This window comes from Sesamum indicum, linkage group LG3 (genome assembly GCF_000512975.1).
Source record: "Sesamum indicum cultivar Zhongzhi No. 13 linkage group LG3, S_indicum_v1.0, whole genome shotgun sequence".
Lineage (NCBI taxonomy): Eukaryota > Viridiplantae > Streptophyta > Magnoliopsida > Lamiales > Pedaliaceae > Sesamum > Sesamum indicum.
In genome coordinates, this window is record NC_026147.1 from 417,947 (window position 1) to 438,007 (window position 20,061).

At 36.4% G+C, this 20,061-nt stretch overlaps 6 protein-coding genes across 6 annotated transcripts; 3 read left to right on the forward strand and 3 right to left on the reverse strand.

Moving 5' to 3' along the window:
• Positions 683-2,428, forward strand: LOC105157050 (DELLA protein RGL2-like). Its single transcript, XM_011073348.1, has one exon. It carries the CDS (start codon positions 683-685, stop codon positions 2,426-2,428), a length of 1,746 nt encoding a protein of 581 aa, XP_011071650.1.
• LOC105157051 (DELLA protein RGL1-like) lies at positions 3,334-4,815 on the forward strand. The gene has a single exon (XM_011073349.1). The coding sequence runs from the start codon at positions 3,334-3,336 to the stop codon at positions 4,813-4,815; it is 1,482 nt and encodes a 493-aa protein (XP_011071651.1).
• Positions 6,400-8,388, forward strand: LOC105156848 (probable bifunctional TENA-E protein). The gene is made up of 3 exons (XM_011073088.2): positions 6,400-6,672; positions 7,413-7,630; positions 7,963-8,388. The coding sequence occupies exons 1-3, from the start codon at positions 6,532-6,534 to the stop codon at positions 8,273-8,275; spliced, it is 672 nt and encodes a 223-aa protein (XP_011071390.1). The 5' UTR covers positions 6,400-6,531; the 3' UTR covers positions 8,276-8,388.
• On the reverse strand, positions 8,594-10,132 carry LOC105156850 (serine carboxypeptidase-like 50). The gene has a single exon (XM_011073089.2). It carries the CDS (start codon positions 10,048-10,050, stop codon positions 8,695-8,697), a length of 1,356 nt encoding a protein of 451 aa, XP_011071391.1. The 5' UTR covers positions 10,051-10,132; the 3' UTR covers positions 8,594-8,694.
• Positions 12,223-14,680, reverse strand: LOC105156851 (DNA-directed RNA polymerases II, IV and V subunit 9A). The gene is made up of 4 exons (XM_011073090.2): positions 14,542-14,680; positions 14,300-14,375; positions 13,366-13,524; positions 12,223-12,643 (listed from the first exon to the last, which is right to left on the reverse strand). Exons 1-4 carry the CDS (start codon positions 14,568-14,570, stop codon positions 12,563-12,565), a joined length of 345 nt encoding a protein of 114 aa, XP_011071392.1. The 5' UTR covers positions 14,571-14,680; the 3' UTR covers positions 12,223-12,562.
• Positions 18,126-19,857, reverse strand: LOC105156853 (zinc finger CCHC domain-containing protein 10). Its single transcript, XM_011073093.2, has 2 exons — positions 19,744-19,857; positions 18,126-19,206 (listed from the first exon to the last, which is right to left on the reverse strand). Exon 2 carries the CDS (start codon positions 19,174-19,176, stop codon positions 18,379-18,381), a length of 798 nt encoding a protein of 265 aa, XP_011071395.1. The 5' UTR covers positions 19,177-19,206; positions 19,744-19,857; the 3' UTR covers positions 18,126-18,378.

Here is a 20,061-nt window from a genome sequence, read left to right on the forward strand (position 1 = left end):
GACAATTAGATGGGCAAAATGCTCTTTCTATCCTATATCCACATCAAAATATAGACGTAAATATAGCTGATAGATTGATACATACAGAAATAGATATATCAACCATACAGATTTACAGCTATTGTTACCTTACTTAGGACATATCATCAGAAGTTGTACACGATGCAAGAAAGAAAAGTTGTCTTTGACTGACTTGCATTCCATGCTTTCCCTGTAAAGACCTGATATCCTCAACCTGGGAGAAATTTTTGTGTTCAAATTGACAATCACATCCACAAAATGTTTTCTCACTTTTCTAAGCTATATATATTCGTCCAGGTTTGTGTAATTGGCTGCAGAGGAACAACTAGCACTACTAGAAATTCCATTTTTTGCAAATGAAATACTTCTGTAGCTGGAAAAAAAAGGTACAACATCATTACAAGAATTTCATATTCATTTTAATCAGCTATGCAACCAGAGAGGACAAAGGTGCCTTCATGCAAGTTCTCTTGGGACAGCTTTCATTTGAATACATCTTTATAAAAATTGTCACCACCAACGATGAACTTGTCGGGGGATGATGGAAAGTCGTTTTCATGTTATGAGTTAAAAATGAATATGATCTGCATTCAGACAGTGAAGGAGAAGACGTTTATTAATTCTTGCATGACTTCCGAACACCTTTCAGATACTGAGCAAAATGTTCACTGCTAAGATATTTGATTCAAGAGGAGTTCCAAACGAATCTAGTGTGTCAAGTGGTACTTACAATGAAGAAGCTAAGAAGTCGAGTAACTCATTTGGAGTTGAAGGATGGGAAGACACTCATATCGACACGTCTGGTGATGCAGCTGAGCTAGGACATTCCCTGTCTGAAGTTCATCGGCAGCTGCGAGACTACAAAGAGTTTGGGAACTTAGATGATTTGTATCTTGATGTTGTCTCCCCTCCTTTGCAATCATGTAATGACAATGAGATCAGGATGATTCTTGGTATCGGATCCCAGAATCCTGAGCTGATTGATGCCAAGCAGAAAGGATCGTATGTGCTCCCCATGAGATCTTTCGAGCTTCTAAGGAGACACGGAATCAAACGCTCAAGATTAGAAGGACAAATATGTTATACGGTTTGTCAGACACAATCCACTTATACTCAAGGTTCAAGGATGTCAACTGAAAACATCATTGAACTGGCTGCGGAAAATTTCGTCCAGCCCATGTCAAAGACTAAAGAGATCTCTGTAGTTAGCCATCCGTATCCAAGCTCAATCACTTTAGACCGTTCCGACGACAACTTAAAAGCGGTTCAACTTGTGCAGAACCTTTTGTTGTCTGCTGAGAAACTAGATGAAAAGAAATACGAACAAGCTAGAAAAATCCTGGAGGGGTGTGACAGAATGAGTTCATCTACAGGAACCCCCATTCAGAGACTTGTGTTCTATTTCACAGGAGCTCTGTATGAGAAGATTGATAGGGAAAATGGAACAGTATCGACAAAGGGCTTAGGGAAGCAGATTTTAGACCCTCTCGAGGACTTACAGCCTGATCAAAGGTTCCAAATTTCATTTCACAAAAACCACCCTCTCTGTCAGATTACACAGTTCTCAGCAATGCAAGCTGTTATAGATCATGTAGCAGAGGCCACAAAGATCCATGTTATTGATCTTGATATCAGAAGTGGAGTGCAATCCACAATCTTGATGCAAGCACTTGTAGGCCGACAGGAACATCCAGTTCAGCACCTGACGATAACTGCTGTAGGGACCAAATCAAAGGCCTTGATCGAGCAGACAGGGAAACGATTGATGGCCTTTGCTGAGTCCTTGAAATTGAAGTTCTCTTTTCATATAGTCATGGTAGCTGATATCTTGGAACTCAATGAAAACCTCTTTGAACTGAATGCTGATGAAGCGGTTGCTGTCTATGCTGCCTTTGCTCTCACGTATATGATTGCACAGGCTGATCAGCTTGAACATATCATGAGAGTGATAAAAAATATTAAGCCGTGTGTTATGATTGTAGTAGAAATAGACACAAATTGCAATTCTCCAACTTTTGTATGGCGTTTTGTTGAAGCCCTTTTCTTCTACGGTGCATTTTTCGATTCCTTGGCAGAATGCATGAAGAATGATGAGACAAACAGAAGGCATGCGGAGTCCACTTGTTTCAGATCCTCCATAAGAAATATCGTGGCTGCTGAAGGAGGCGAAAGGAGGGTCCGTCTTGTCGATTTAAGCGTCTGGAGGGCATTTTTCACACGTTTTGGCCTAGTGGAGTTAGAACTGAGCATGTCATCTCTATATCAAGCACACTTGTTGCGCCAAAGCTTCCCCTGTCACAGCTCGTGTACATTAGGCATGAATGGCAAATGCCTAACTATAGGATGGAAGGGGACACCTCTTTGTACACTTTCTGCATGGAAGTTTCAAAGAGATATCGATGAATGAAAGCTGAATGTTGTTTTCAGCTTCCCTTTCAGTGATCTTTAATCTTTTCTGTATGCACTTGTCCAACAGAATTCCCTGTATGTACATTATCGATGATACATATGTATTTGGACAATAGCAAATATACCAGGTAGTATCTATGGTATAAAAAGGTTGTGTATATTCCTTGTTCTCTATAGGTTCATTTATATAGCTGTACAAGAAGCTAAATATGGTAAAATCCTTACAAGATAAATTCTAATTTACAGCACTAGTGGACAACTGTACATAAACATGGATAAACCAGTTACTGCCAGTTGGATGATGACGTTTGTTTATAATCATCCGTTGGCTTTACTTGCATTCGGAGAGTAGACGTGGCATGATGTCAACCGTTTCAAGCAGGCAGAACGATGGTTACGAGGTTTCGTGGACTGACCCATAAGTTTTGTCGGATCAATGCAGATAAAAAGACACGAACTTTGGAGTGTTAGTAGTGAATACTGACAAGGTGGGGGCATTCCATACCTCTATCCACATCATAGATGCGAATATTGACAATGTTGCCTTCCTCAGTACATGACTACCAGGTATTGATTGTCCTTTCTTTAAGTGCATTATTGTGAAAAACAAGATTTTGTACATAACGCCAAAAGAAAAATCATCTTCTCTGCTTGCCTTCGATACTTTCCCTGTGGAACCCTATAGCTCCAACCTGGCCCAACTTTTTGTTTACAAGTTGAGGATCACATGCACAAAACGTCTGGATTTGTTTCTCACTTCTCTGGGCTATCATTGCCCTGTAGATGTACAACGTTTTCTGCAAAGAAAACGCCTAATATAGCTGAGGAAAAAGAAATCGCTGCAATTTTCACATTTTCTTGTAGTCGCAGTTGTATCAGAACCGAGGCCAAAACAAGAGGTACATGGCATCCCAATGTGAAGAAACCAAAACCGAAACAGACAACGGGAGTCCATCCGTAGTTTCTCATCATGCTGGAGCCAAGAACGAAGTTCCATGGACTCCACAGCCTCCATTTGAAATACTAAACAAGTATGCAAGCCACATAAAACGTTTCAGATGCGGCAAAATCATCAGCCCTGCCCCTGAAACAACGGTCGGCCGCTTCCCTGGTCAGGAGTTATCAGCTGACAGCATTCTTGCATTAGCAAAAATGAGACTACTTCAGCATACTTCTCAAAGCACTGGTGATTCCAACTCAGGGTACCCTATTAATTATGATCCTGATCTTTCATCTGAGAATTATAAAGATGTTGAACTCACTTCTTATCTTCTCAATGCTGCCGAGAAGTTCGCCAACCAGCAGTTTGATTGTGCAGAGAAATTGCTCCGCAGGTGCATCCTTCTTTCCTCCAATGCTGATAGTCCTGTTGAGAGGGTCGTCAAGTTTTTTGCTGAGGCGCTACGTGAGAGGGTCGACATTGAAAGAGGGAAAATCGATCTACACAAGAATATATTTCATCTAGAGGATACATTGTTTGATTATCATCCTGCCGTACTTGCATTGGAACAAAAACTCCCTTCAGCTCAGGTCACTCAGTTCACTGCCATTCAGGCTGTCTTGGACGGTGTTGGAATGGCTAGAAAAATCCATTTGGTTGACTTCGGGATCAAAACCGGTCTGCACTGGTCGATAATGATGCAAGGCCTTGCTAACCGGGAAAACTGCCAACTCGAGCTACTCAAGATCACAGCTGTAGGAACGTCGAAAGTTAGGCTTGAGGAAACAGGCAGGAGGCTGTCATCTTTTGCAGAGTCCATGAACTTGTCCTTTCTGTACAAAACAGTTGTATCAGAAACGAAGGGCCTCAAGAAAGACTCATTCGAGTTTGATCCCGACGAAGTCGTGGCTGTATACTCGGGTCTGTGCCTATGGTCACAACTAGTATGGCCTAATCAGTTAAAAGAATTCCTACAGTTTGTCAAGAACCTCAGTCCATGTGTGATAGTGGTGAATGAAATCGAGGCCAGCACCAACACATCGATCTTCATCGACCGTTTTCATGGGGCGCTCTCGTTCACCATAGCAACGTTCGACTGTCTCGACACGTGCCTAAAGGGCAAAACGATATACAGGAAAATCATTGAAGACGTGTTTTTCAGGGCCATGATCAGGAATATCATTACAGCAGAAGATGAAGAGAGGATTTACAGGCATGCCAAGATTTGTTTTTGGAGGGAACTGTTTGCAGAGTTTAATATTGTGGGAGTAGAGCTGAGTGATTCAATCTTGTATCAGGCAAGATTGTTGATCAAGGGAAATGCTGCCTGGGATTCTTGCACACTAGACGTGAATGGAAACTACATGGTAATGGGGTGGAAAGGAACTCCATTACAGTCAATTTCTGCATGGAAGATCCATGAACAGAACAACCAGCATGATTAGGACAACCTTATGCTTTCATATAAATAGGTTCTGAACATCGTTGTGCAGCTGCAATGATCGATGTAAGAAAGAAAGAAAGAACTCACAAGGGCAAAACGGGCTTTTCACAATCAAGAAAGACCACGTATTTGGATTCATTATACATTCATGCTAATTACCAAAATGCCCGTTGCAATATTGCAACTATAACCGTAGTTAGAGGACAAGATTGTCTTTTCACAGTGGGCGTAATTAATGCGCCATATCGTATAAACACCCCCACTCATAAGAGAAGGTGGAAGAAATTGCACGAATTTTGTGGAATTATTATAGTATGTCTAATCGAATATTTAACATGTTATTTTATGTCGCTTTTTTGCAGAATTAATCAAGAAATGCATAAGTTTGGTTGTAGGTAGGACGGCTATCATAACATTAACATGTCAAGTACTCTTCATATTCTTGCATTTGTTGTCTTGTTTTGTTATGGTAAGATGTTGATGTTTACACAACGTAAGGTAATTGTTGTCTTCACTATTTTGCATGCCTTAATATCACCAACACAAAATCCATATCTAGAAAAGCTTTAAGGATATTGACATAAGTAATTTATATTCAAAGTAATACAAATTTCTTGTGTTAATTTCAATTTACTCCTTCTAAAACTGCTAAATATCCATAACATCCCCCTAAATAAAAAGAAAAGGGAGTTATGCAACTCCCAACTTTTTACAAAAGAGATCACAAGTAAAAGTTTTAAGGAGTAAGAAATTATTCTAATAAGTACCATAATTCGAAATGTCTCATGAAACCAATTTTTCAAATATTAAGCAATTATAATACATTGTCCTTTTCTAAAATTTTCATGTGTTATATGTAAATTTCATCATATTATATCCAATATCCCTAACGTTCGTTTTTCATCAACAAATTAAAATTTTTCTAATTTATTGATATTAGCAAAAAAATTAATTTATTGCAGGGTAAACTGATTTTTGCTAATTAAAGTACCCTTATGCATCTTCATACAAGCTAATGCATGTAACAAGATATATCGTCACTTTTATAAGGTTAGTTTGATCAAAAAAATTAATTATTTGGCCGATAATAAGTCACTAGTAAATAAATCAGAAATAAATAATTTTTTATTATCAACAAATTTTATGAATTTTCATTAATGAAAAAATTTATTTATTAAATAAAAACATACATCAAGAATACTACAAGTCTCATGGAAGGCGGATATTATATCTTATTTTACACCGCACATACTAAATCATTTGCAGACATCGTAAAACTATACGTCTTTCAAGTATAAAATATTAAACAATGTGAAATGTATTACATCAACATAATGTAAATTTTATCATTAGTATGACGTGATTTTTACATTTGATATTTTTTCACTTGATTTATATAAAATAAAAGTTCATAAATATATATTAATCGAAAATTCACAAGAATTTCCCATGATATATTTCGTCAGCAGCAAATGAATTGTATACGTGGCAGCTTGTTACCTTGCGAAATCACTGAATTAAATACGTGGCAGCTTGTTAACTTGGGGCCTCTCCAAGGCAGTGCAGTCCGGCTTCTGTATTTAAACTAAAATCGTTGTTCCATGGAGTGCAATCCAGCTAATACAACGTATAGTCGTGGTTCACAGTGGGGCGAAATTCAGTGGCGATCGCAGTTGCCAGAGTTGTTCATCGGAGAAGCAAAGAACGGAGGGAAGTAATGGAGGGAAGTGACAGAGCGGCGATGACGGACACATGGCTGAAGAAGCACCGTCTGCTCTATGTGGGAGCCACCCGACACCCTTTCGTTCTTGGAATCCGCGACGGCTCTGTCGACTTCACTTCCTTCAAGCGGTGGCTGGTAAAATAAAAAAAAAGAAAGAATAAGAGTTCTTTTTCGTAGTTTTGAGCTTTGATTTTTTTTCTCTTTAATGGAATTGCGATTAATTCATATTGCTCTGGTATTGATTACATGGGTGGGTGTATGTGTGTTTTGATGGAGCTGCTAATCATCCTTTTAATATATTTCATCTTTGTGAGATATGCTGGTGGCAGTGAATCACACTCATTTCTTCTTTTGTTGGAGCTGGGCTAAAGAATTGGGTTTTTCATTTTACGTCTTCCTTCCAAAAGAAGACAGAGGAATCCTGGAGTAGTTATATATTTTTGATATTTGGGTACCATTTTTTTCGTGGGATTGGGATCTTACAGAGTTGGCAAAGTATTAGTTTACATATCCTCAGCAAATCCCGTTTGTTGTGTGAGTAAGAAGCTTAGTATAGTCAATTTCAAATTCAAGAATATGACGTTGTTTTGTGCTAATCCTTCTCTGAGTCCAAATTCTTTGATCCAACATCCTATAAGGTTAAAATAATATCTTGGAAATGGTGATAATTATGCTGGAGTGAGAATGTTACATCGAACTTAGTTGATTTGTGGTTTTACTCGGTTTCTGTATATCCATTAAGCACATTCTGCAATTTTTTTGCCTTAGAAATGTGAAAACAACATTTGTTGCAAAAGTTCAAATCTTCACGTTTGTCAAGTCATTGTGCGTGGGACTGAGGAATTATGATGAGCCTCATGTAAGATAAAATGCAGGGACAGGATTATATATTTGTTAGAGCTTTTGTCCCACTCGTTGCAAGTTTATTGCTAAAAGCTTGGAAGGAATCAGATGATAATTCGGATGTAGATGTAATTCTGGGTGGCATAGCTGCTTTGAATGATGAGATTGCATGGTTCAAAAAGGAGGCTTCCAAGTGGGGTATTGCTTTGAACAGTGTTGTGCCTCACCAGACTAACCTAGATTACTGCAGGTACGAACAATGTAGGATCAGGTTTTTGATTCTGATATGAACTTAATCAAGTGTGAAGTTTAAATATCTAGTAGGTTATGTTTATATTGCAAATTGAAGTGTGATGTTTTCATTAAGTTTGCACTATGAAGTAGCAATGGCACACAAAATCTGCTTGAAAGTTTGCTTTAGTGAGCACTCCTCTTTTTCTGGAATAATTAAGTAGACACCTCTTGAGATTTCTTTTGAAAAACAAAAGTCCCTTCAATTTTGAAAGGTTCTATTGACACCCTTGAGTTAATGTTATACATTACATATTGCCTATGGTTGATTTAGTCGTACTGTTTTGGCAGATTCTTGGAAAGCTTAACGAGCCCAGATGTGGAATACACGCTGGCCATAACAGCATTCTGGGCAATTGAGGCTGTTTATCAAGAGAGCTTTGCCCACTGCTTAGAAGACGGCTCTAAAACTCCAGAAGAACTGAAAGAGACTTGTCAACGGTGGGGCAATGATGGTTTTGGTCAGTATTGCCGTGCCCTCCAAAACATAGCAAATCGTCGTTTGGAGAAGGCATCTGATGATGTGTTAGCAAAAGCTGAGGTTAACATATTAAGAATTCTCGAGCATGAAGTAGAATTTTGGAACATGAGTCACGGGGTTTGAGTCGGCCAGTTTGGCGCTCATTTTCTAGGTCTTTCCAACAGGTCTGTTGTATGTTTGCACTAAATGGAAGATGATCCTGTATATATTGATCGTACGTGTCATCTTTTCTTGCACCTCTTGCTACCTAATTTCGGGTAAAAGCTATTAAACTTTGTATCACTCAAACTTGCCTTGCTTGGAAATTTCACCTTATTATACCCAAAATTCTTTAGACTTGCCTGTCTCAAGTTTCTCATGCATTTTTGTGCATACTACATAAAATCCTTTCTTAGGGCAGGAAAGATAAGAAACAAAACGAACTTCTGATGGATGAGAAAATGAGAAACTCGAGCATCAATGTGGATTCGAAATTGAGAACTGATGACCGGTTAACGATTCATCCAATGACTATATGTTACAACAAAACACAGCAGGACATCTCAAAAGGTGCCTCTGAAATTAGTAGGGATCTCAATTTTATCATCAGCAAACAATCCCCTCTGCATAACCCAATCTTCAATCATAAGCTGTGAATTCATAGGCTGATCAGTAGGCACAAGATGACCAGCATTCAACACCACAACATGGCTCAGACTCTCCCATTTCTGCACATAACCAGCAAGCTTCCCATCCACCCTCCAGACCTTCCTTTCTGCCTCCAGGAACTCGCCGATCCCTTCCCACTTCATCTTCTTCATCCAAGCTAAAGTAGACACCACCCCATCTCTCAAATCACACTGTCCTTGATACAACAACAGTTTCGTCTTGGTAACCAAGAATTCCACCATATACCTCACACTCTTCATCACATCATCGTTCAACGCCTCACCCACCACGTCGCTACACACCTGGAAAACCAAGGATTCTTTTGCTCCTAATGCCTTCTTCACCTCAGCATTGTTCAAGAATTTAGCCACTAAATCATCTTGATAAGGAATCAGCCTCCTAAAATCATACAAAGTTGCCAAGCCAGTCATGTTTGTCAATGTATTTAGCACTCTTTTTCTTGCATCTGTTGCCTCTTTCCAGCTACCACTTCTTACAAATCTGACAGCCTCCAACTGAATCTTGTCCAAAACGGTCTTTTGCTTTTCATTTATCAGACCCAAATTATAAGCATTGACAGCATGAGTAGCCACTTGAATCTCAGGATCAGTTAGTCCATTTCCAATAGCAACACCAGCCAAGTTCACCCTTTTATCACTAGACAAAAGAGAATTCTTCTTCAGAATGTAATATCCAAGCGCAGGCAAATATTTCCCAGCATAACTCTCACCAGTTATGTAAATTGCCCTAGACTTGAATGACCCATCCAACGCAACAAACTTCTTGATTGCTAGAAAGAGGTGTTTGGCTACATCATGTTGGTTTCTTGGAATTTCTTGAGATGAAGCAGCAAAACTGAATCCTGTACCTATAGGATTATCAAGAAAAAGAAGGCCAAAAATCCTGTTCCAAGAACCTGGATTGGGCTCAAGTGAAAGATCTTGGTTCACCAGCCACGGACCCAGCTCATATAAGTTGGCTAACATGGAAGAACAGCCCGGCCCTCCTTGAAGCCAAATAAGGATTGGAGTGTCGGAGATTGATGTGTTCTTGTCGGAATTTTGTGCTTCATAAAAGGTGTAGAAAATGGATGAGCCAGTGGTGGAGTTGACTGTTAAGTAGCCTGATTTGGTGGGGAGGGCTTCTTTGGGGTATGCTACGGCGGCGGATGCATGGCGGAGGACGGCAGCGATGATGACGGAGAGGAAGAGGAGGATGAGGTTGACGTGTCGTGGTGGAGGGGACTCCATTTCTCGAACTTTAGTGAGCTTGTCCGGAGTGATCGGTCACACTTTGCACTTCTGCTGTGTCATGTGTGCTTTTGTCAATGTAAGCTTAATAATTTTATCGCATAATAAATTAGTAATACATCAAATTACTTAATATTAATATAACTAAAAAAGTATGGAATAATAAATCAACTAAAACTACACTTTCAATCTTATATAATTAGGGGTTCAATAATGTAGAGAAATTTTTAAATGGTGCTGAAAAATTTAGTCATCTGCTTTACAAATTTTTTAAATAATTTTAAAATTGAAAAAAATTGATATATTTAATTTTATATTCAAGTTTTTATAAAAAAAATATATTATACAATGTACATATTCATTAACTTGGATACTTACACAATTGATGAAAATGCACATTATATGTGGCTTGCCTTTTATTTGACGGAAACTTGGCCATGAGACTAATGTCGAATTTTTCTAATTTTGAAACTTTTTGAAAATACAATAAAGCATCAAACTACCATTAAACAAAAACTAAAAATATTGAACCCCTATTCTATAAATTAAACGCATAATTTTGCTTAATAAATTAGGGTAAAATTCATTTTAGTCCCCACATTTGATTTCAACTTCAAAGTAATCCTGTCTCTTTAATTAACTTCAAATTAGTCCCTCCAGCAGGTAATTTTTCCATATTACCCTATCAAACCTTTTTGTTAAGAAAAAAATTATTTTACTGCTTCACTTTCCATTTTTTTAATTGCAATTTGGTTGCTTAAAAAATAATAATTATTTTAATTAAAAAAATTTATCATTAAATGTTTTTGTACATTTAATTTTAAATTATTTAGAAATTACTTATTATTTTAGATATGTTAATTGGACAAATAAAAAATATTAAAAAGTGGAAGAAAGTTATGAAAAATTATTGAAACAATGGGTGAGAGAAGAAAAAGAGAAATCGAAGAAAGAAAAACATAAATTAATAAAATAATTTGAAAAATAAAAAATGACAAACATAAAAAATTAAAGACAACAAAATGGTGATATTCAATTATATAAAAGTACAGATAATAATTTGATTAATGACATATCAAAATGAATTTTACTCTAATAAATTACAATAAAAATTTATATAAAATAATACAAATACCTTAGCGTATTTAGAAGTGCTTTTGATACTTCCAAAAATAAAAGATGTATTTGAGCTCTCTGGCCTATTCACATTACCATAAAATTTCCTATTTTTCACTCCTATGAACAATAATAATTGGGCAGGGGCCAAATTGTCTTTGAAATTTTAATTGATAAACATTTAATAAATAAATTATCTGTATAATGTCTATCACCACGCATCTTCTATTTTAAATTATTTTTATTATATATCATACTTTACAAATATTTTTAAATAAAAAAAATTATTTAATTTTAGGCACACATCATAAAATTTTTTTCACTCCTTAGAACAATAATAATTGGGCAGGGGCCAAATTGTCTTTGAAATTTTAATTGATAAACATTTAATAAATAAATTATCTGTATAATGTCTATCACCACGCATCTTCTATTTTAAATTATTTTTATTATATATCATACTTTACAAATATTTTTAAATAAAAAAAATTATTTAATTTTAGGCACACATAATCACTATGAATTGCGTTGATGGTATAGGGAGATCACATGACATTCTTTTATTGTACTTGTGAATTACTTTATAGCAAAATTTAGCTAAGTTTTGGATAGTAAGACAAGAGATGAAACAAATACTTGTGGCATTGACATATTCAACTAGTTTTAGTTCAAAGCATATCTTGGCTTTGAATTAATGTGAGATGGTTACAATTCTCTGATCTACTCATCAAACTTGATTTCTCTGCCTCAAACAAGATAAAAGGAAGGAATAATTGTATTTACACTCCCTAAACTATAATTTATTTATACAGATTACATCTATTTTTTGTGTCATTACAAAAATCATCTCTCACGGTCAAAAAGTAATAATTTATATAATATTGTTCACGTTCTTGGAAAATGTATGTGTAAATTTTCAGAAAAACAACGGTGATTTGTATAAATGATCTTGATGTTTCTGATAGGTGTATATATAATTCTTCAAAAGCCAAAAATGATTCGTGTAAATAGATTATAGACCAGAGGATATAGATGCAAGTATCCTCAAAGAACTGCTGGAACAAGGGTTATCCTCTCCATTTAGTAGAGGCACACAGTTGAATGAAGGATAGAATTTCTTAAGCTTGCACAAATGGAAAATGTTTAGTAGCTTCTTCAAGTGAATGAAAGGCATAAACTGAATATCAGCACTTGCTCCACAAAATAGTCAAATTTAAAAGCAATATTCTCCCAAGAAATACAGCAATACAAGCACACCTCACCATCCGCGTTCAGGTCTTGTGATCTACTACTGGAAATCCAGAGCGTGATTTAAGGAGTGTTGATATAGTCATAGAATTGCTGTCAGCTTTTATCTGAGTCTTCAAGTTGCAGTCAGTTGTGCAAAGCGCCAATTTTAATCCCTCCAGCGATGACCACAATTTGGGTTGCAGCAAACGAAGAACAATGTCATTCCTTCTTCTCCCCTAGCAGTCGCCTGCAAAATAAATGTGGAATATCGTATGAAGATAAGATTGTCTAACCCGTTGCCATATCCAGATTTTTGGTTTTGGTTCACTTGGAACCGAAATAAAAAAGAATCCAATACCAAGAAGACCTATGAACAGGCAAAAGCAGTTCAGGATGACTGCTATTTTGTCATGAGTTTCTCAATGAAAGTACACAAAAGTATCGCATGCTAGCTAAGGTCGTTTGCTTAAATCTCATCTATTGCAATGTTAAATTGAGTTCTAAGAGAAGTGTTTGTTTCAACCTGATTTTACCAATTTGCTAAAAAACCCGATACATCACTTTGACTGTACTATATGTTCGAACATCAATATGGGCACAAGATTATCTGAGCTGTGTCCAAAGAGTTTCAGCAAACATATAGATTCAGGGCTTTATTGAGAGTGTCTCAACTGCTTAGCCAGTATAGCGCAATAAAGAGCACAAGTTTGTCAAATGTACTAGAAGATTATGACTTTTCAAGAGTGCTGCTATTTTTCTTTTACTTGTGCAGACTCTTGAATTCCTCTCCAAAACATATCCAAGAGAGGCAGAGCAGAACATATTAAGGTAGAAGTTCGAGCTAAGTTCAAATTCTTAAGACTGGAATAGGCAATAGAAGTATAGAAGCATCAGCTTCACCAAGAAATGCAAGGCAATAAAGCAAATATTACAAACATGAGATTTACTTGATCTATCAAATAAACTTACCTGAAAGAAAACAGCTTCTCCATGACCACAACTGGCACAACGCACTGATTTTGTACGTGGAAGTGTTGGATCTGCAGCTACATCTTGCAAGACTTGGGTGCGCTCTCCCACAGAATGGTGTATCTCATTTCTGTAGACACAATTGTTATCAGCAACCTCCTGCAAGTTGACCCATAGGCGAAAACCTCATCATCAGGAAAGAAGCAACATAGTTATGACACATGAGTCCACCTATTGCTAAAAAGAGAAATCCGAATCACTAGATAATATTAAGTCATTTGATACTTTATCCAAGAAACATAAGCTTGCACGTCATTTAGATAAACTACTTTGAAAATTAGAACGTGATGCATTAAAAAGCTTAACCTTCCCATGTCCTGTAAACGATAATGTATTTTGTTGAAGGTTTGGTCGTTCTGAGGTGCATCCGTCATGCATAACTTCAAGATCCATTTCTTTGGGACTAATACTACAACCATGTCTCGACATTAGCAACTTCACACTACACCTAATCTCCGCACTAAACAAATACTTCAAAGAAACTCCCAATGCACACTTTATGCAGTAGATTCAGATGAAAAAATGCTGATTCTATAACAATCCCATTTCCCATCTCTTAACAACCCTTGATTTAATCAGCCCCAATACGCTCTCAACTCATATATAACGCCGTGTATTACAAATTCACAGCCAAAAGAGACCACATTTTGGAGAACATCAACTTAACTTCTTGCACAAAATCCTAAGTCAATCAAACCAACAGCCCATAATCCAAATGTCAACACCACTAAACCATTAAACCCTAAACCCACAGCACTAAATACAACACCCAAATAAAAATTAAAGTATTCACAGAAGCACCACATCAATCAATTCAAAAACTCATACTACATTGCACACCAAAAAAGCAAAAGAACAAAGCAAACAATTAAACCTGATGATCACAATTGCGGCAAGCGTAAAGCAGAATCTTCTGCTCTTTGTCTTCCTTCGGGTACAAAATATTATTGCTGCATAAACACAACCAAACCAGCAGGCCAATCGTCAGAATTCCTCAAAAAACAAAGTGAAAATAACGAAAACGAAAAGCAAAAGCTTGAGCATGCATCACAGACACAAAACACATATTTTAGCGTAAAATTTTAAACCAAAAAAAACAAAACAGGAAAAGCAGACCATTCACGGCAAAATTTCATGGTACTCATGGTGGGAATTTAGAAGAATTTCAAGAAACAGTATTTTCTTTCTGTTCTCTTGTTCAATTCTTCTGCAGATGTTTCTCGTGACTTCGAGCTTTGAACTCTGCTGCTTGTCGGACGATTCCCGCATGTTCAAAGGCGACGGGGAAGTTTGGGCCGGCTTGTTGGGCCTGTCAATTGTCTCTTTTCAGCGGCCCAACTAGAGAGGCTGAGAATTAATCATGTCCATTGGATGTTTTTGTGTAGATTAAGATTGCTAGTAATTATTTGCTTTTAGAAATAGTTATGTTCTTGAACAAAACATTTTGTTCAGTGAACTTTCGATTAGTACAAAAATAATAAAATATATTTAAAAATATTAAATTTTTTGAGCTTTCTCGAGTTTGAAACTCATTTGAGCTCGACCACAATACTAATCAAACCAAATTCAAACATAATTTTTAAACTTGATAATAATTCAAATAAACTTAAATATTAATGTTCGGCTCGATCCGAATCATTTACATCCCTAATTTGCTTGTGAAGTCCAACTATATTTGGATTTTCTTAAATATTAAAAATACACTCAAGGAAAGAGAAAACAATCATTTGATAAATTTATGGAATTATTTTTTAAAACTAAAAGTGAAATACAATTTTCATCAATCCCGTTGGAATTTACAGGTGAATTATCTTTAAATGGGATCTAAACACAATTTTAAAAAATTTAACAAGTGCAGTAATACTACTTTGGAGAACATCTAAGTATAATTAATTCTAAAAATAAAAATTAGCTCATCTTTCTTTCTTTTTTATTTTTAAGTGACAATAATAAATTGATTATTTATTAAATAAATCGATTATAATTTTTAATATCAAATTTTTGTATCTAACAACAGTTGATACTAATAATGATAATAATCATTTACTAATCACTAATATCTATTTTCTTTCCCAATTCAATTAGATCGTTATCAATCAATCTATTTAAATTCAAATAAAATTTCAAAAACTTAAGACCTCGTAAAACTATGTAAATTTTTAACAACATATAGTTTTTTAATCAATAAATAATTAGATAATTTGTTACATAAATATATTTATTATGTTAGTTATGTTTTTCAACATGTTGATAAGCAATAATGTTTGATTCACATGATAAAATTGAAGTTTAAAATTTTATAATTTTAAATTTTATTGTTGTTGCATATGTTAGACTTAAGATTTTCATATTATAATAACTTCAAATGATATAATAAATGCTACGTTCTTTAAAAAAAATTCAATTAAAAAAAGGGTATCAATCTCTAGGAACAAGTTCAGATAAAACCTATCAAACAATTACAGAACAGGAAATGGGTCAAAAAACCCTTAAATACAATCCTTTACAAAATACTAACAAATTACAAATCGTTACAGAATAATAACAGATCTACACAAAAAAAATATAGCAGTTAAAAGTAAGGCTCAGACACATAATTCAAAGATTGGGACTCAAAATGCCACAAAGGCCAGCAACCCAAAACACTCGCTTGTTTGATCATCCAAAAGCCAAAAAGGCTAGACACAAAGGCTTAATTAACCTCGACCACAATGGTACAGGATCAATCAGAAAAACCACAAAGGCAATGCTACAAAGGCTTTAGACTTAAGAGTTTTTCAGAAGGAGGAAGAAGAAGACAGAAGAAGAGTTTTCATCTGAAACGCCAAAGGCCAAAGAACCAATATTTAAAGGAAACGGCCATTTAATGGCTGGAGCAAGAGATCAAGGAAGAAAGCGGTGGGAGGAAACCCAAAGAATGGGGGCAAAAGAGGCCAGAGAAAGAATCCAGAGAAAGTGTTGGATTTGACTGGCGAATGAAGAGACATATCGTTATAGGATCAAATCAGATCGGGTAGATTGGCTTTCAACAATTGGGCCAAGCAGCAAGGCTTGAGGGTCCAGCCATCCAGGCTACAATTATCTTACATCAACAATCATAAATTTATTGATGAATGTTAGTAAAAGTATAAGATACTAACTCAATATCAAAAGAAAATTGAAGTTGATTGTTTGCGTGTGTCTGCATTGATTCTAAGTATATCCACGATTTGGATTTTAGTCGACCAAAGGAAAATGAAAAATAAAAAAAGAAGTTAAAAGAATATTGATAGATCACATCTATATATTGAATAAAATAATAATAAGTTGTTGTTAGATTGAAATACAACCGACTCTTTTGAGAATAATTTATTTTAACACCCAAATACGAGTAGTGTTGGTTCGTCTATTGATTTCATTTTGGTAACTTGAATTCACGTAAATTTTTCTAGAGTATGTATCTAATATATTATATGTATTTCGCTTTACATACTTTTAAATTATTTTTACTAATCTTTTGTTGCGTATAAATGCCAAACATCATTCAGAAAGAAAAGAAAGAAGAGAAACAGGTCCGGGTCTTACCCGATCCCTTATAACGATAGGGGAATTTGTTCTTCTCAAGGTAGGAAGAAAGATAAAACAAAATAAAATGAATTATTAATCCAAATTGAATTCAGATTTAGTTTAAAACTCACGAGCCGAGTAACCCACAGGGCGATAGCTTAGGATCTAATACAATAACTTTGGTCTAGCTACCTCAAGGAAAGGAATTAGTCCTCCCGTCCCCCGTTACTAGACATTCCTGTTGAATTTGTGAGTGAAATCCATTTAAAAATGACAGTTCTAACTGGAAAGTAACAATGTAGATATAGCAACTGGTGACAACACCAAAAAGAACCATCCACTGCAGAAAACAAACATTCATGGCAAATATGACCTCTTTTTTACTTTTGACAAACATAAGAGGATTCAATCTCAGGAAAGAAATAACTCAAGTATTACTCAAACAATCGGCACACACAAGCATTTCCAACATGGAAGCAAAGATTCCTAAGGCCACTTCCTGGACATAGCACATTAGGCTGACCTGACCAATCAAGGCTAAGGACATTAAAGCCAATACGAGTCCTCGAATATTTCGCCTTGTCCTCCTGTAAACTATCCTCCCCACTGAAGGAAAACAGATACCACTGGTAGATGCTAAACTACACAAGAGATCAAAGTCCAGCTGTTAATTTCAGCACTCAGCACAAGAACATTTTTCTGGGTGGATCATAAAAGCCTACCAAGCCAATAGCTGAAATGCTGCTAGGAATTAATATCGTTAAACAATGCCACAAACATATAGCATCAAGCTCCCAAGAAATCTTAAATGCAGCGAGGTAGGGCAGTACCAACTAAGAAAGTTAAAAATCTGATTGTCAAAGTTTTTATTGGTTGCATCACTCTATCAAAATAAGCAAGATGATTACTACTTAATAAAATAGGACCCAACTCTCAACAGGTAAGAACTCATCATACAAAATCACCATTATCAAAATAGAAACTGCATTGACACACAAAGCAGAAGAAAAACTGAGTACCCTTCACCCTGCATGTCAGCTCAAAAATGCATTGATTGGGAAACGGACACCACCACAGATTCTAAAAAGAAGCACAAGAGGAAAATATCAAGATAACTAGTTCACTTCAGCAGCACAATTCGACAAAGGTCAGCGTAGAGAAGCCAACTATTTTTCACCAGGTAAATTATAGAATTATAGCAAAGAATAGAATGAAAAACGACAATGGTAAACAAACATATTGCAAGCAAAAATATTACAAACAAAATCATCTGAAAGACCAGTTGCTGCGTATAGTTAAGCCTTATTACACGCTTCCATACTGCATGCAAAATTGACTTGCCAATCAAAGTAACAGACAAAGGAGTAGCAGGTTATAGCACAAGATTTCCAACCCTAGTAGTCGGCCTCAGCGCTTTCTGCCATGCCTCCTGCTCTTGCCCTTTCTCCGACTGCTCTTATCCTCAGAGTCAGAGTCCGAATCTGAGTATGAATCCGAAGATTCAGATGAGGAGCTGTACCTCCGATGCCTTCTCTTCCTCTGTTTCTTCTTTTTGTTCCTCCTTCTCCTCCTCCTTTCCTCCTCGGAATCAGTGGACGAGCTATAGCTTGACTCACTCTCCCCCGAAGAATCATCTGATCCCGTAACAGAGGATGCACCACTGTCAGATTCAAAAACTGAAGCCTCACTATCATTGTCAGACTCGGTGTCAGATTTATGCTTCCTCTTACTCTTCTTCTCACGTTTTTCGCTCGTTTCGGTCACCTGAACATCTGGGTTGTCCAAATAGTACGAAATCGAGAACTTCATTCTAAGTTTTGGGTTCTTCAGTTGCTGCGTCCGTGATGGTCTTGAGATATAAACCCTCTCATTCTTGCACTCATAAGTCCAATGTCCCGTTTGGAAGCACTTCTGGCACTGTGAAGCTGCCCCAAGGGTCGTTGTTGAGCTCTTGAGATCCTTACGTTCACCCAATCTCACTTGTTTCTCAGTACTCATCAAATACATTTGCCTCTTGGCTTCTTTCCTCTCTTGCCATCTACTAGGCCCCTCTTCCTTCTGCCCATATGCGTTCACATTCCGGGCAGCCGCAGCAGCTGCACGCTCAGCCTGGGCACGGCTGAGACCCTTTGCAGCTGATAAAGCAGCAGCCTTTATTCTTTCTGCAGCATCCTGAGCAGCACCATCATCTTTATTGCCCGACATGCTCAACTATAGGAGGAGAAGACTCAGAATCTGCGCAACACAAAAAGGATATTTATATCATTCTTCCAGGCCTCCCAAAAGCATTACCAACATTACATGAATGATAAACATACATCTAAATAGGAGAAAATCTTATAAAATTAATCCCATGTAAAATCATGCAAAACCTAGCGACTAGAACAAGTCTAACAAATAGCCTGAACTGAAAATTTAAAGATTTCAATAACCATGACCGAATTGCTAGATCATTTTTTTACCGTGAACTCGAAAACAATTCCCCAAAAATTGTTTTCAAAAAATTAATGAAATTTCTTCCCGCTGCAATAGACGGAAACATCGACAGCACCGAACAATTAGATTGACAAGACTAACAGGGAGGACATACAAAGCGAATATATAAACAAGCCCCACCAAAATATGCGATGGAAAAATCAAGAATACGAGCGTTTCAAACCAGATCTCAACCGTATTCAAGAACACAAAGATGAAACAAGAAACTACAAACCAACAGCGCCGAATAGAAAATTCATAAGAAAGGAAATCGAGAAACTAGGGCAAACTTGGTACCTCTCAATATGGGGACGATGGTTGTGATACTGAAACTGAGGACATAAGGTCGCCGACCCCTAAATAAGATATAAGTTTTGGTTTATTTCACTTGTGACCCTATGTTTTGATAAACTATATCCAAGGCCCCTTACTTTTAAATATGCGGCCGGAGTACGGTATGACTATTCACTAGTATGATTATGGGGATGATTGGTATGTAGTGATTGAATGGGAATGATCAATCCTTTGATACTTTGATAGGATTTTAGATTTATAAATATTTATTTTTATGAAAATTCTTATTTCGCTGAATAAAATAATTAGTCATTTTCTCAT